This window comes from Cladophialophora bantiana (genome assembly GCF_000835475.1).
Source record: "Cladophialophora bantiana CBS 173.52 unplaced genomic scaffold supercont1.11, whole genome shotgun sequence".
NCBI lineage: Eukaryota > Fungi > Ascomycota > Eurotiomycetes > Chaetothyriales > Herpotrichiellaceae > Cladophialophora > Cladophialophora bantiana.
The window spans coordinates 676,989-690,055 of record NW_015971585.1 but is presented as its reverse complement, the minus strand read 5'-3'; the positions used below and the strand labels follow the sequence as shown (position 1 = coordinate 690,055).

At 50.6% G+C, this 13,067-nt stretch overlaps 5 protein-coding genes across 5 annotated transcripts; 3 read left to right on the top strand and 2 right to left on the bottom strand.

Moving 5' to 3' along the window:
• Positions 1 to 267: 267 nt before the first annotated feature.
• Z519_07673 (uncharacterized protein) lies at positions 268 to 1,806 on the bottom strand (the record flags this gene model as incomplete). The annotated part of the gene is made up of 1 exon (XM_016765405.1): positions 268 to 1,806. The coding sequence occupies one exon, from the start codon at positions 1,804 to 1,806 to the stop codon at positions 268 to 270; it is 1,539 nt and encodes a 512-aa protein (XP_016618374.1).
• Positions 1,807 to 2,694: 888 nt separating this feature from the next.
• On the top strand, positions 2,695 to 4,227 carry Z519_07672 (uncharacterized protein; the record flags this gene model as incomplete). The annotated part of the gene is made up of 3 exons (XM_016765404.1): positions 2,695 to 2,877; positions 2,931 to 3,576; positions 3,626 to 4,227. The coding sequence occupies 3 exons, from the start codon at positions 2,695 to 2,697 to the stop codon at positions 4,225 to 4,227; spliced, it is 1,431 nt and encodes a 476-aa protein (XP_016618373.1).
• A 939-nt stretch (positions 4,228 to 5,166) lies between these two features.
• Positions 5,167 to 6,600, bottom strand: Z519_07671 (uncharacterized protein; the record flags this gene model as incomplete). Its single annotated transcript, XM_016765403.1, has 1 exon — positions 5,167 to 6,600. One exon carries the CDS (start codon positions 6,598 to 6,600, stop codon positions 5,167 to 5,169), a length of 1,434 nt encoding a protein of 477 aa, XP_016618372.1.
• Positions 6,601 to 7,145: 545 nt separating this feature from the next.
• Positions 7,146 to 7,712, top strand: Z519_07670 (uncharacterized protein; the record flags this gene model as incomplete). Its single annotated transcript, XM_016765402.1, has 1 exon — positions 7,146 to 7,712. The coding sequence occupies one exon, from the start codon at positions 7,146 to 7,148 to the stop codon at positions 7,710 to 7,712; it is 567 nt and encodes a 188-aa protein (XP_016618371.1).
• A 4,200-nt stretch (positions 7,713 to 11,912) lies between these two features.
• Positions 11,913 to 12,116, top strand: Z519_07669 (uncharacterized protein; the record flags this gene model as incomplete). Its single annotated transcript, XM_016765401.1, has 1 exon — positions 11,913 to 12,116. One exon carries the CDS (start codon positions 11,913 to 11,915, stop codon positions 12,114 to 12,116), a length of 204 nt encoding a protein of 67 aa, XP_016618370.1.
• Positions 12,117 to 13,067: the final 951 nt, after the last annotated feature.

The following is a 13,067-nucleotide window of genomic DNA, read 5'->3' as shown; positions in this document are numbered from 1 at the left end:
CCCCTGAGTCGTCGTGCTTGAATCTTGCCTAATGTTTTTGGTGCTCTCTGGGGGAGTTCCGGCCTGGCGGCTTCTCTTCTCCGAGGGGCGAGACGAGTCTGGTTGTGTGATGTAAGGTGATGTGGTGTATGTGATGTGGTATAAAAAAAAAAAAAGAGAAAGTTGGTAGAGCTTGTTTTTCTCAGCTGGGGGGTTATACGACGGGAAGCTCGCGAACGTCACGGGGATTCCTCGTAGCTACGAGATAAAAGCGTCGTCCCACACCATCTACTTTCCGCCGGGCGCTCCCGCGTCGTCTTGACCGTCCATGGTGTAAAATCTGATGTTTGCGGGCATTCTGTCGATCATGGACGAGGCTTTGCTCACGAAATCTTGCCGAGCGAGGTATGCGCCTCTCAGCCACCTGCGGCCGGAATTCAGGTCGAAGGCGTTGCGGGCGTGCACGACCCTGAGGTTGTTGAAGATGACGCACGTGCCGCTGTCCATCTTCTCCTCGACCACCATCTCAGGCCGCTCGAGGATCGAGGCGAAGGCGTTGCTGGCTGAGACGAACCGCACGAGCTCGTGGTGTTCCAGTTTCGGGTGTATGTTGCCCACGAAAGGGGGCGACCAGTACACGCGTCCGATGTCGGACATCACATATGGGTGCTGGGCGTTATGGGTCGGACGGTTGGGGACGTTGAGTTCCTGGCGCTTAAGAATGGTGGGTTTGAGGTCTGAGTAGAAGTAGCCGTCGTTGTCGTACTCGTAGCGAACGGGGTACGCCATGAGATCCCGGACTTTTGCTGGATCCTGCGAATAGAGCAGGTCGACGGCTTTGAAAGTGTCGGCGAACCGAGACTCGCCACCCACGCTTTCGTTGTGTATGCAGTGGAGGAACTGGAAGGCCGGGGGCTCTCGCATGTACAGTAGGTCCATGTGGAAGCCCAGATACTTGGCCGTATAAGCGACATTTTTGGCGTTGGGGACCGACCGGACATCCCAGGTAGGGCCGTAGAAAGTATTCATGAGCGGACCGATGCGGGTGACTATCTGCGAAACAGATGCCTCCGACTCGGGCACGCCGTCGACAAAGACGAGGCCATCTCGCCACAACAGGTGAAGAGTCTCGGCTAGCGCATCGTCATTGCTCATGTACTCGTTGAAGTCGAACCGGTTGGAGTCGCGAGTGAAGGACTCTGAGTCCCACAATTTCTGCGCCAAACTGTACAGATACCAGTGCGGGTTCCGGAACGGCTTCCTCAGGGAAGAGATGGTCTCCTTGTCGAATATTGTTGACTTCCCTGCCGAGTGGGAGGGGGCATCGTTGCGCCAGCTGACGATGGTCTCGCCCGAGTTCTCGACGGGAGTTATTCTACTGAAGCTAATGTCCGTGGGAATGTCTGCGTAGGAGAAATTCCGTTGTCGATCAGAAGGGTCAATGCATTCCGAGCACTTGCAAGCGTCGCGGGCGAGAATTGGGGATACGAGAGGAATGCCGTTGTCCACCAGGATGCCTTCTCTGAGCTTTTCACCTCGAGACCAGCTTTTGGACGGCGTGGCCCCTTGCGTTGAAGCTCCGACACTGTCAAACAGCTCATTCAGGCCCGTGGTGGTTGGATTAGTATCGGGCGTCGAAGATTCCTCCAGGTCATGAACAAGGCTTTTCAGCCTCGAATTCCTCGCTCTGACCTCGGGGGCGGATAATGGGCCTGTCCCGATGGGAGCACGTCCTGGCACAATATTCCTGAGTCTCTCAGTCGGTTGACGGACTCTGCTGCCAAGCTTCGCCAGGCCTTTTCCGGCCCCTTGTAGGCGGATTCGCATGGTGATCAATACCCGGACGGGTAGGGAAATACTCCGTGTAAGAAAGCTACCGGGTAAAAATGGCGAATTTGCAATACGAGGTAAACGTTTGACCGGTCACAAATCAACACCAGCGAGTAGATATATGTACAACGAAGCCATGAGAGAGAAGAGCTAGTTGGATAATGATTGATCCGAGGTTGGCAAGGCTGAAGGGAAGCGGTTATCGCCAAGAACAATACCAGGACGGAGGAAGTACGGATGTAAGTAGGTAGGTGCACGGAGTAGCTAGCTACCTTGCGCTGTTGAGCAGGGAGGGGTCTAGCTAGCAGCTTGGTTCCATTCGGGCGCCCCTGGGCACTCCCAGAGCCTTTCGGCGGCATCCCACAGGTCGATGCCAGGTGCCCCTCGACATCATCATCACCGCCCGGCTAACCTGCTGTCTTTGTACCTGCGACCTTGCTTTGGATCCTCGTAACTGCCTCACTGCCCTTCGTCCCCCACGACCAGGACCTACTGACATACAACCGCAGTCGTAACCATCCCCCTGCTGACATCCGATATCCTTCATTCTTTCCTGCATCTCCCTCGTCCGTCACGAGACATTGTCCGTCTCATTCCCATCGTCCTGTCACTTGAATCATCACCGCTTTGCTGCCTGAGCCGCACCGCTTACAAAACTCTCCAAACCCTCGCATCTCAACCAGCCCAACTTCGTCACTTCACTTCACCCCATAGACAATCAGCGCTCACTACCGCGCCCGCATCCATTCATATACCTACGACACCTGAATTGAGCGCGACTGCTCCATGCCCCGTCAGCGGTAATTTCCTCAGTCGATCTAGGGTGCTACTGCTGTGTGCGTGCTGCCGGACGTTCTGGACCTGCAGCGCACCCTGTGATGAAAGATGGTCGAAACCGAACCCGGAACTCCCACCTGGAAGTTCACTCAATGTTTTGGCGATAAAGGCGATGTCGAAGACATAACAGAGGCTGATATTATCTCAACTGTCGAATTCGACCACACTGGAAACTATCTTGCAACCGGAGACAAAGGTGGTCGTGTTGTCCTTTTTGAGCGCAATGAGACTGTCAGTGGCTACAATGCCAATTTCACTGTTCCAACTGCTAACCTTGTGAACAGAAGAAGACGTGCGAGTACAAGTTCCATACAGAGTTCCAGTCTCACGAACCTGAATTTGATTACCTCAAGTCTCTCGAGATAGAAGAAAAAATCAACAAGATCAAATGGTGCCGTCGTCAGAATGCTTCACACTATCTTCTCTCTACAAACGATAAGACCATCAAGCTCTGGAAAGTCTTTGAGAAGTCCCTCAAAGTCGTCGCCGAGAATAATCTCTCTCACGAGCTCACCCCAGCTGGTCCCGGCGGCGGAGGTGCTGCTCGTCCTAATCACATCCGTTTCAAGGATGCTTCACAGTTGAAGCTGCCTCGAATGACCCATCACGATACTGTTGTGGCTGCAGTCCCTCGACGCACGTACGCTAATGCACACGCTTATCACATCAACAGCATCTCGGTCAACAGCGATGGCGAAACCTTCATCAGCAGTGACGATCTCCGCATCAACCTGTGGAATCTCAATATCCAAGACCAGAGCTTCAACATTGTTGATATCAAGCCCGCGAACATGGAGGAACTCACCGAGGTCATCACTGCTGCCGAATTCCACCCCCACAGCTGCAATTGGTTCATGTATGCCAGTTCCAAGGGCACCATCAAACTGGCCGATATGCGCGAGAGCGCGCTGTGCGACCACCACGCCAAACGTAAATATCTTCCCTTCTCGGTTGTAGTTACACACTGACGCTCTGGCAGAATTCGAGCAAGAAGAAGACCCTTCCTCGCGATCCTTCTTCTCCGAAATCATCTCCTCCATTTCTGACGTTCGCTTCTCACACGATGGCAGGTACATTTTATCAAGAGACTATTTGACGGTCAAGATCTGGGACGTGAACATGGAGAGGCAACCCGTCAAGACCATACCCATCCACGAACATTTGAGGCCCCGTCTGTGCGACACCTATGAAAATGACAGCATTTTCGACAAATTTGAGGTGGTTTTCAGCGGCGATGGAAGCAATGTCATGACAGGAAGCTACAACAACAATTTCATGATTTACCCCTCAGACCCCGAGCAAGAGACGGAAGTGGTCTTGCAGGCAGACAAATCGGCCTTCAAGGCTAAGAAAGTTGGAGTGCCGACACCCATCAATTCGGCCAGCCCCAATGGAGCCAAGAAAGGTGGTTCAAGAGCAGGCAGCCCTGCCGCTGCAGGTCAAGGAAGCAGAATGAGAAAGGAGACAGATGCCGACCAGATCGATTTTAACAAGAAGATTCTGCATATGAGTTGGCATCCGTTCGAAGACAGCATTGCCATTGCTGCGACGAACAACGTGAGTCTCCTGTCTCTTTTGTAACCGTCTTTGTCGATGCTGATGGATATCTAGCTCTTTGTCTTTTCTGCTCTTTAGATTTGTCCCCAAGGGACCTGTTCGCGACTGTTCACCAGTTTTCGTCCTGGCACTCGCGGCGCGCAATGCGCTGGGGTTGAATGAGGCGCCTCTTGCGCTCGTAGCATGTGGGCGCCTGGCTTGCACATGTCGGATGGCGCGTGATTGGCCGAGAGGACGATGTAACTTTGATACGACACCATGCGGGTCGGCAAGGCCGAAGACGACCGGCAAACGACTGCAGAGGAGTGCGGATCGGGAAAATGACTACTGGAAGTGAACGACGCAGGGGTTGGCTGATTCTGCACATGTGTCTTTCTTGTCTCCAAGGGCTGCACATATGTGGCCCGAGGCCGGGCTTCTTGGATTCCACAATCGAATTTTGCAATGAGCGAGATGGGACGGAGGAGAACCGAAGGATGACAATGAAGGTCCAGGAGGATGGAGGTTGAGCTTTGGCTCTTAGGATCGTTTGCGAAGCAGAACGATTGCGGGGGCAGAGAGACAAGATCCTAGCCATTCTTCTGATTGACACGTTGCACATTCGATGAGGGCTGCATAACTGCGCAAAAAAGACCAATCAATCGAAACGAGCGAGACAGACAGAGCTGACAATCAAAGTAGCAGAAAAGAAAAATGAGAAAAATTGAACACTGAAAGGGAACTAGCTGTGCAGATGACACATGCACGAGATGTAGGGCCGACGGTCTCTTTCTATTACATTTGAATTCTCTCCATGTGCTTCTTCCGTGCCATGGCCGTTGTCAATGTCGTGTCTATTTCCCTGCCCACGCAATTTTGAGGGTCAGTCAGTCGTCGCCGAGTGGGGAATACTATTCCCGGCAAAGATTCATTGTCTGTCTGCCTGATATCTGAGGCGCCAGCGGCGGAACGTACACATAGACATTAAAGGTGGTGGTCTCCGAAAGATTCCAGACCCCTCTCGGCCACAGCGGCCGCTGGAGTTGAGGAGTCCATGTGGCGACCATCCGTTTCCATGGGTGTTCCCGACCGCGCGCCGTTCACTCTCTCTGCATGTTCCCTGCGGACTCTCTCGAGCTCCTGGCCGGCCTCTTCGAGGCTCCTCTGAATATGATCCTGGCTTTGCTTAATCTCGGCCTTCTCGCGCTCGATGTCGGCCTTGCGTTTCACGATCTTGGCTCGCTCGAATTCCAAGGCCGAGACCATGTCGCGCAGGCGTGTCAGCCCGACGCTGAGTTTGGGGATGAGTGTGGTCTCTCGTGGTTGGCGCGGTCGGTTCAATTGGCGCTTGTGGACGGCGTGGGAGGAGAGCCCATCCATACCGTGTTGCGTCTGGGCCAACTCGTACTCTCGTCTCCGTTCGTAGTCGGAATCAGAAGCGGAACCGCCGTCGCCGTCGAGGGAGTTGTCGGGACTCCCACCTTCGGCTTCGTTGATGAGATTCCGGATTGCTTCCTTCTCCTTCCGACTCTGTTCTCGAAGCCCCTTCTTGGAAAGTGTGACGCGGCCGGTGTCCTCGACGAAGTCGTCGAATCCCTCGGCGATATCTTCATCTTCACGGACAAGGCGTGTCTCCTTCTCCCTCGGCGGAACTAGGTAAGAGGAGACTTGCATGCGGCGGGGTTTGAATTCGCCATCCGAGTCGTAATCTTCCAATGCGATGAAATCTTCCGTACTTCCCGCAGCCTGCTCTTTCGCTAGCCGCGCCCGCCGATCTTTCTTCTCTCGGATTTCTGCGGCGCTGGGGATGTGGGAGGAGATTGCGGAGGATAGAGTTACCGGCTTACCAAATTTGCTTTCAAGATCGAGTTCTAAATTCGCCGATGGCTCGACCAAGTCCAGAGACGGGCTCCCACGAGATGAGAGGTCTCGCGGCGTCGATGGGGTGGAGTTGCGCAGTTCGTCAAGGTAGGCCTTGTTGTATTTCGGTCTGTCGTGGTTTTGACCCTCGCCTTCTCTGTCCTCGTGGTCTCTTCGGGTGAGGATATCCTGTGCGGCAGTGGATAGGCCTAGTCTTGTCGCTGATTTGATTTGCGGCGCCGCGCCAGAATCTGCGGCTTCTCCTGCTCCTGATCCGTCTTCCTCACCCGGGTTGAATGATACTCGTAGCTTGGATTTTGTTCGTGGAGCATTGTGAGTCGGTCGTCTTACGACGGGGCCGGTGTCTACATACTCGCCGTCAGCGGGAACGATCACACTAAATTGGCGAAGAAGTGTCAGATAGAGTAACATGCAGTAGACATGTGTGGGCGAAAGTCGCGGACGCAACGTACCTTCGTCGCCATCATCTGGCAGATTATCTGGCTCTTCCCGCGCAACACGCTTCGGTTTCCGTCGCGCTGTAAAGAGTGTCGCCATTGTGAGAGGGTGATGGCAGATAAGTCGACGGACTTTACATGACGGAAAAGGCGACAGTCGATGCAGGATTCTGTATTTCGCAGTTTGCAGTTTGCAGTTTGAATTTGCGGGGAGGCGCTTGGAGGGAAATGGAAGGAACCGGACTATCACCGCCGAGCCCGCTTCCCAAATTCTCGCTGTCTGACAAAAAGATTATTTACTGGGCTAGCTGGGCGACGGATAAATGTTATGGACGCTATACTAGAAGTAGGCAATAAAACAGGGCAACACAGCCTTACGCATCCTTCCCCATCCTAGTCTAACTACAATCCAACATGGCTCCGGCGCCTAGTGCACTCCGTATACTCGTAGTGAACGGATGTCTTACCTTACCATGTTGAGTTCCCCTGGTAACAGATGGCACCACATCCAGTCTTTTGGCGGCTGCCTGTTTGGATACGTGAGTACTTAACAGTTGGTTCTGCCCTCCTTTATCGAAGGAAATTGATGTCCATCCACCAGGAGTATCTCAATTCGTAAAACGCAACTGGCAATCAACATACAGCATGGCCTCCTTCCTCGGCGCCGCCATTATCGCGATACTCGCCATCGCCCCCTCGACTGCCAATGCAGCTTCAACAGCCACCAGCGGCAGCTACACTCTTTGTCAATTCTATTCGAGCATCCCAGGGGCTTCCTCGGTTGATTCCACGTCAATGACGCTGCCTCTCTGCCCCTCTAGCCTGCTGACCTTCTCATACACAATTCCTTCGACGACCACCACGGCGCAGACAGCGGTTCCTACCTCTACGCCGTCCATCAGCTCATTAACTCTGTGCCAGTTCTACTCGAGCATCTCTGGGTTCCCCTCGCCAACAGAGCCTGTCTCGAGCATGACGTTGCCTTCGTGCCCCTCGAGCCTACAGGATATTACATACTCGTATCAAGCTCCCTTGGCAACCAGCAACGTTCCTGCGACTACAACATCCACAACACCTCTCACCGCCGCACATGCTACGACGGCTGCTGTGTCTAGCTTTACGGGCGCAGCTGCATCAAGACCGGGTTTAGATAGAATGCTCCTAGGCGGCGCAGGTGGTATCCTAGTGGGAGCTATTGGAATAATGTTATGATGGGTTATTCTGAGTTCACGACCCGATATAGATGATTTCATTCAGAATATGAACACATTGTATCGATGGCTTGAATATCTCTTCCGGAAAGTAGATGGGCATCCGAGGCAATTCCGCAGTAAGACCCATACCAGAATCAGGGGTTAGAACGTTCCATCACAGAAGTAGACTATAGTCCTGATGATACTTCCCTATTCGTGTACCCCATGTGGACGTGCCTAGGGATCCATGTGTATACAAGTACGGAGTGTAGTACCGGAAAGAACGCAATCTAGGCTAGGCCGTCATTACAAGCCTTGCACTGTTTCTGGGCATGCAGTTCGCTTACGAAGATACTGTACCCAGATTACTCGAGAACGAAAAATCTAATTGCCTTTTACGGTTTGATCTTAGAGGGTGAGCCATGGCCGCTTTAACCTGAGCTTTAACCAAGCCTTGGCTGAGCATCACTGAGCGCTTCCGAAGCACTCCCTGAACACTACACCGAGGGTCTAATTAGGCTCCCTATTGTAACGGAGCACTTCAAGGTTCGGCGTGCACGTGCAGCAATGCACAGAAGACTGTCCAGCAGATCGGGAATCGAGGACGCGTTTCTGGTCGACAATGATAGGGCAACGCCATCACCAACACCACCCCCAGAGAGGCAGTAGCTAGGGCAGCGAGCGCCTAGCACGGCGACGACATTGAGAAGTAGGAACGGGCCGATAAAACACTTAGGAATAGATAGACGGCGTCAAAGGCATGGAATACTAATACTCTCTCTGATAAAGTCTAAAGAATGGCGCTCTGCCAGCTCTGTTGTAACAGAGCTGTTCAGGGTTCGGCATGCACGTGCAACAACGCACAGAGGCCTGTCCAGCAGATCGGGAATCGAGAACGCTTTTCTGGTTGATGCTGACAAGACAACACCACCACAAACACCACCCAGAAGGGCAGCGACTAGGGCTACGAACACCTAGCACAGCGGAGGCATCGGGGAACAGGACAGGACTGATAAAGCACTTAGGAATTAGGTAGACTGTGCCAAAAGAGCGAATTCATGATCCTCTGCTAAACTGTCCAAAAAAATTGGCCCTCTGATAGCACTGTCAACTGTCCTTCTCCCAGCGATCTAATTAGGTTTGACATGTGACCTGAGAGACCTCTGCCTTGCCAGTTCACCACCAGCCCAGCACAGCTACGCCGCCTTGTTACACTGTAAACTGTCCCGCACTCCCCTTGCCAGCCCATTTTTGGTTTAACATGTGACTAGATAACTTCGCCCCCCCTCTGCTACTCCACCAGCCCTGCACAGCACAGCACAGCCACTTTGCCTTGTTACTATATGTGGGCACCTAAGTATGATTCCGCGGTTTTGTTTTAGTTTATTCAAGCACCAACTCAAGATATAGTGAAATTTTCACGAATAAAAAAAAATCGGTATACGCTGGGACTGGCTTGTGGAGTTTAAAGTTTTAAAGGGTCATTTTAATAGTAACAATGATTTAAGCCTTAATTAGTTGTTTCATTTACGTCCTATACATGGTTTAGAACGACAAAGACAGAAATCTAATTCCGCGATAACGTCGTTTAGATAATCCGAAAATTTATCCGGGTCCTTGCTTTGAAAGTATTCAATGGCTTTGAGAGTGTACAAAAGCGGGTGCGCGGGCGTTGCTTTCAGAGTATCCAATAGTATTGACCTACGCAACTGTGGTCAAAGTTTTCTATTTACCGAGTATCTAATGTGTATCCTTAAACGGTGTCATCGCTCTTAAGCTCCGAGTATATTTATTTGAATACGTTTCTCTTCCACTTACTCTGAAAGCGACGAAGGGAAAAAATTTTTAACTATTCTCGTTAATGGAATTTGGCGACAACTGTGATCCTTTGTCATGACCGATGCGATCACTTTCTATTCACATCGTAAGTTCAGATATTCTTTGGCCTCTGGCTTATGTTCCTTGTCACTCTCCTAGGTCAAGGCCCATTTCCATGGAAAACGGCAATTGTACTAAAGGAGCAGAGCATCCCACACAAAACAATATTTCTCGAGTTCGGAGATGGAAAGGATGGCGTTGAGACTATTGAGTTCTTGAAAAAGAACCCAGCAGGCCGGGTTCCGCTGTTGTTCGACCCTAGCACAGGTTCGCCTTCCCATTCTCTCGGTCTTGATATACTCTGTTCGGACACTGCCGAATTAGCTTTCTATTGACTGGCCTCTTTAGGCATCTCACTCACTGAATTTAATGTCATTGCTCTTTATCTAGTCGAAGCTTATTATAAAGAGAAGACCTTGGGCTTCACAGCTTTGAAGGAGAAATATCTCGTCCATCAATGGCTGCACTTTCAAAGTGCCGCCCAAGGTCCCATCTTTCAACAGGTGCTCAGTCCATTTTATTAGCAATTACCCATAACGTTAGACCTTTCTAATATCGTGCAGGTGTTCCAATTTGTGGTTCATAATATTGGCGGCGATAGTCTGGCTCGCTTGCGAGAAATCGTCAGACGCACTCTTGGTACTGTGAACCCCGCGTTGGAGGGCAAGAAATATTTGGGAGGAGAAAAGTGTACAATCGCGGTCCTTGCATTCATTACTTGGGACCTCACATTAGAGACATCACTGAGCGGCGACGAAGCAGCGGGTTCAAAGGAAAAGCGTGAGAAGCTATTTCCCAACTGGGCTTCCTGGCATGAAAGATTGCTTGCAAGACCCGTTGTCCAGAGAACACGAGAGACCCAGAAAAAAATTGCTGACGCCCGTTCTGCGATTCTACTGGGGCTATGAAATCACTTATATTTGGGCTGCAAAATCCTCAAAACATTTAAGCCCGTATTGGACCGATATTGAGCTGAGCGAAACTTTTTAATATATATGATCCCGATTTGCTTCTTCTTCTGTGCGGTCTAGATCACTCTGAAAATATTAAACTAATCAGCCAAGGTGGACAGAAATAAGTTTAGTGACAAGTCCAGAGCCATTGATCAAAGTCGTGGTAGTGATTTTAATGTTAATTTGCCATCCCCTAGATTAAGCTCTCTGATTACTTTTAACAAACCCTGATCATTCAGGATTTAGTCCCAAAATTCGTGTACAGGTGTACGAGGATGTCGCAAGAACATCCTAGATTTCTTGGATTTAAAAGTCGATTCGTACCGGAGGGAAAACTTCACCCGTAGTATTTGGGTCAAAGAGGAGATTGATGGAGTAGGAACTTGGCTTTAAGGGAAATGAAAGCCAACCTTCTCATATTATATTTCGTCGGTGAGAGGGTTTCTGAAGAAGCAACCATAAGTCCACCAGGTATCTCTAGCACTGGGACAGCTTATGCACCATCCCTGAATTTTGCTTGGGAGTTCCGCTGCTTGAAAGTAGGAAAATCAGTTCCACCGCCATGGAATTGATTCCACTTGCTTGTGGCCCACGAGAGACATTGGAATGGCTCACAGTAAGAGCCTTTGCTGTTGATGTGACCAATGGACTGGATTTATTCCATTTACCCTGGCGCGTATAGTCACCTAGTTTGTCCTTTCCCGTATACCACTGGACCTAATTTGTCAATCCAAATCATGTCCCCAAGAATGCGTCGTAAGCAAAACATACTGGAATAAGCAATAGAAGAAGGTTGGAAGCCGGTGGTATAGTAGAATTCCTGTAGGCATATACGATCAACAGTATTTTATTTCTTGCGTTTGTTTTACGTCGCCCCACAACCAAGACAAAGGCACCATGTCAGAGACTACTTGGAAAACGTCTGCACAGAAGAAGAGGGAAGCGATTCTGAATGCCCTTTTGGAACCCTCGAGGCTGACAGCGCCCATCGCGTCTGTCGATTAACAGCGGGATGTAACTCGAGCCTATATTCAACAGTTTCTGAGTGCGAGGGAAATCGAAATCACGGAAACCGATGCGGTGGGTATTCTCGGAAAAACAACAGCAGGAAAATGATCTGCCCGCGAAGTCACAGAAGTGTTCTGCCATCGTGCTGTCGTTGCTCGCCAGTTAGTGAGTAGCTTTGCTTTACATTCTATGCGAATGAATATAGGGGCTGATTATCTTGCGAGCTCAACTGGCTGCATGATGTATTTGTCGATACGGCTCTGGAACATGCCAATATTCTTGACGCGTACTATCAAAACCACAAGAGGCCAATTGGACCGCTTCACGTGCTAGCAATCAGTCTGAAGGATCAATTTCACGTCCAAGGCTCTGAAACAACGATGGCATATATTGGATGGATAGGCACATTCGAGGGTGTCAAAGGTACTGGTAAAGAGAAAGTTTTTGAGAGTCAGTTAGTTACAGACCTGAGGGCTCTGGGGGCAGTGTTTTCCTGTAAGACCGCTGTACCGCCTCCTCGAATGACGCCAGAGATGAACAACAACATTACTGGGTATCTCTGGAATCCCAAAACCGGAATCTGAGCGCGGGTGGTAGTTCGGGAGGCGAAGGCGCACTTCTTTCCCTCCGGGGAAGCCCTCTGGGTTTTGGGTCCGACATTGGAGAATCTGCTCGAGTCCCTGCATCCTTCAACGGTGTCTTCGGACTACAGCCCTCGACTGACCGAATTCCATACGAAGAGACTCTGATCAGTATGGAGGGCCAAGAAGCTGTTCCTTGCGTGATTAGGGCCACTTGCGACAACGATCAGATCGTTGCAGTTCGTGGTGAAGGCTCTCATCAGCCCGCAGCCATGGCTGCACGATCCATTGGTTATTGAGCTGCCATGGAGAGATGAGCAGGAACAACAGTTATATGACATAACCGGCAAGATTGGAAGTTCCAAGAGACTATCTTTCGGCTTGTTGAGGAAGGATGACCTAGTTCTTCCTAATCCACCCGTCCATAGGGCGATTGACACGGTGGCTAAAGCTCTGGAAAAAGCCGGTCACGAGGTGAGAGAAGAGTGATAATCGAAATTATAGTTCTGTGCGGCTGACAATATATAAAAACCAGGCCATCGAGTGGAACCCTCCATCTCACAGTCGCGGTTGGGACACTGCAGTAAGAACTCTTATCGAAATTGGCTAGAATGGTTTAACAATATATAGGCTCAAACATGGATGTTTGATGGTGGAGAAGACATGCACAGAGCATTTGCTTTTTCCGGAGAAATGGTGATTACTCAAATTTCGAAAGTTTACAGCCAGAACCTGTCGAACAAAGGAAAGCGAGCGACGTTGCGGCGACCAACATAGCGAAACGCGAATATCAGAAACAATATTTAGAATACTGGAGCAGCACTGCCAGTCAGACACAAAACGGACCTCCAGTTGAAGCTTTTATTGCGCCGTTAGCTCCATATCCCGGAGCAAGACGCGATGAGTATCATGACTATACATATTCGATGATAGTAAATTGCTTGGATTATTCCT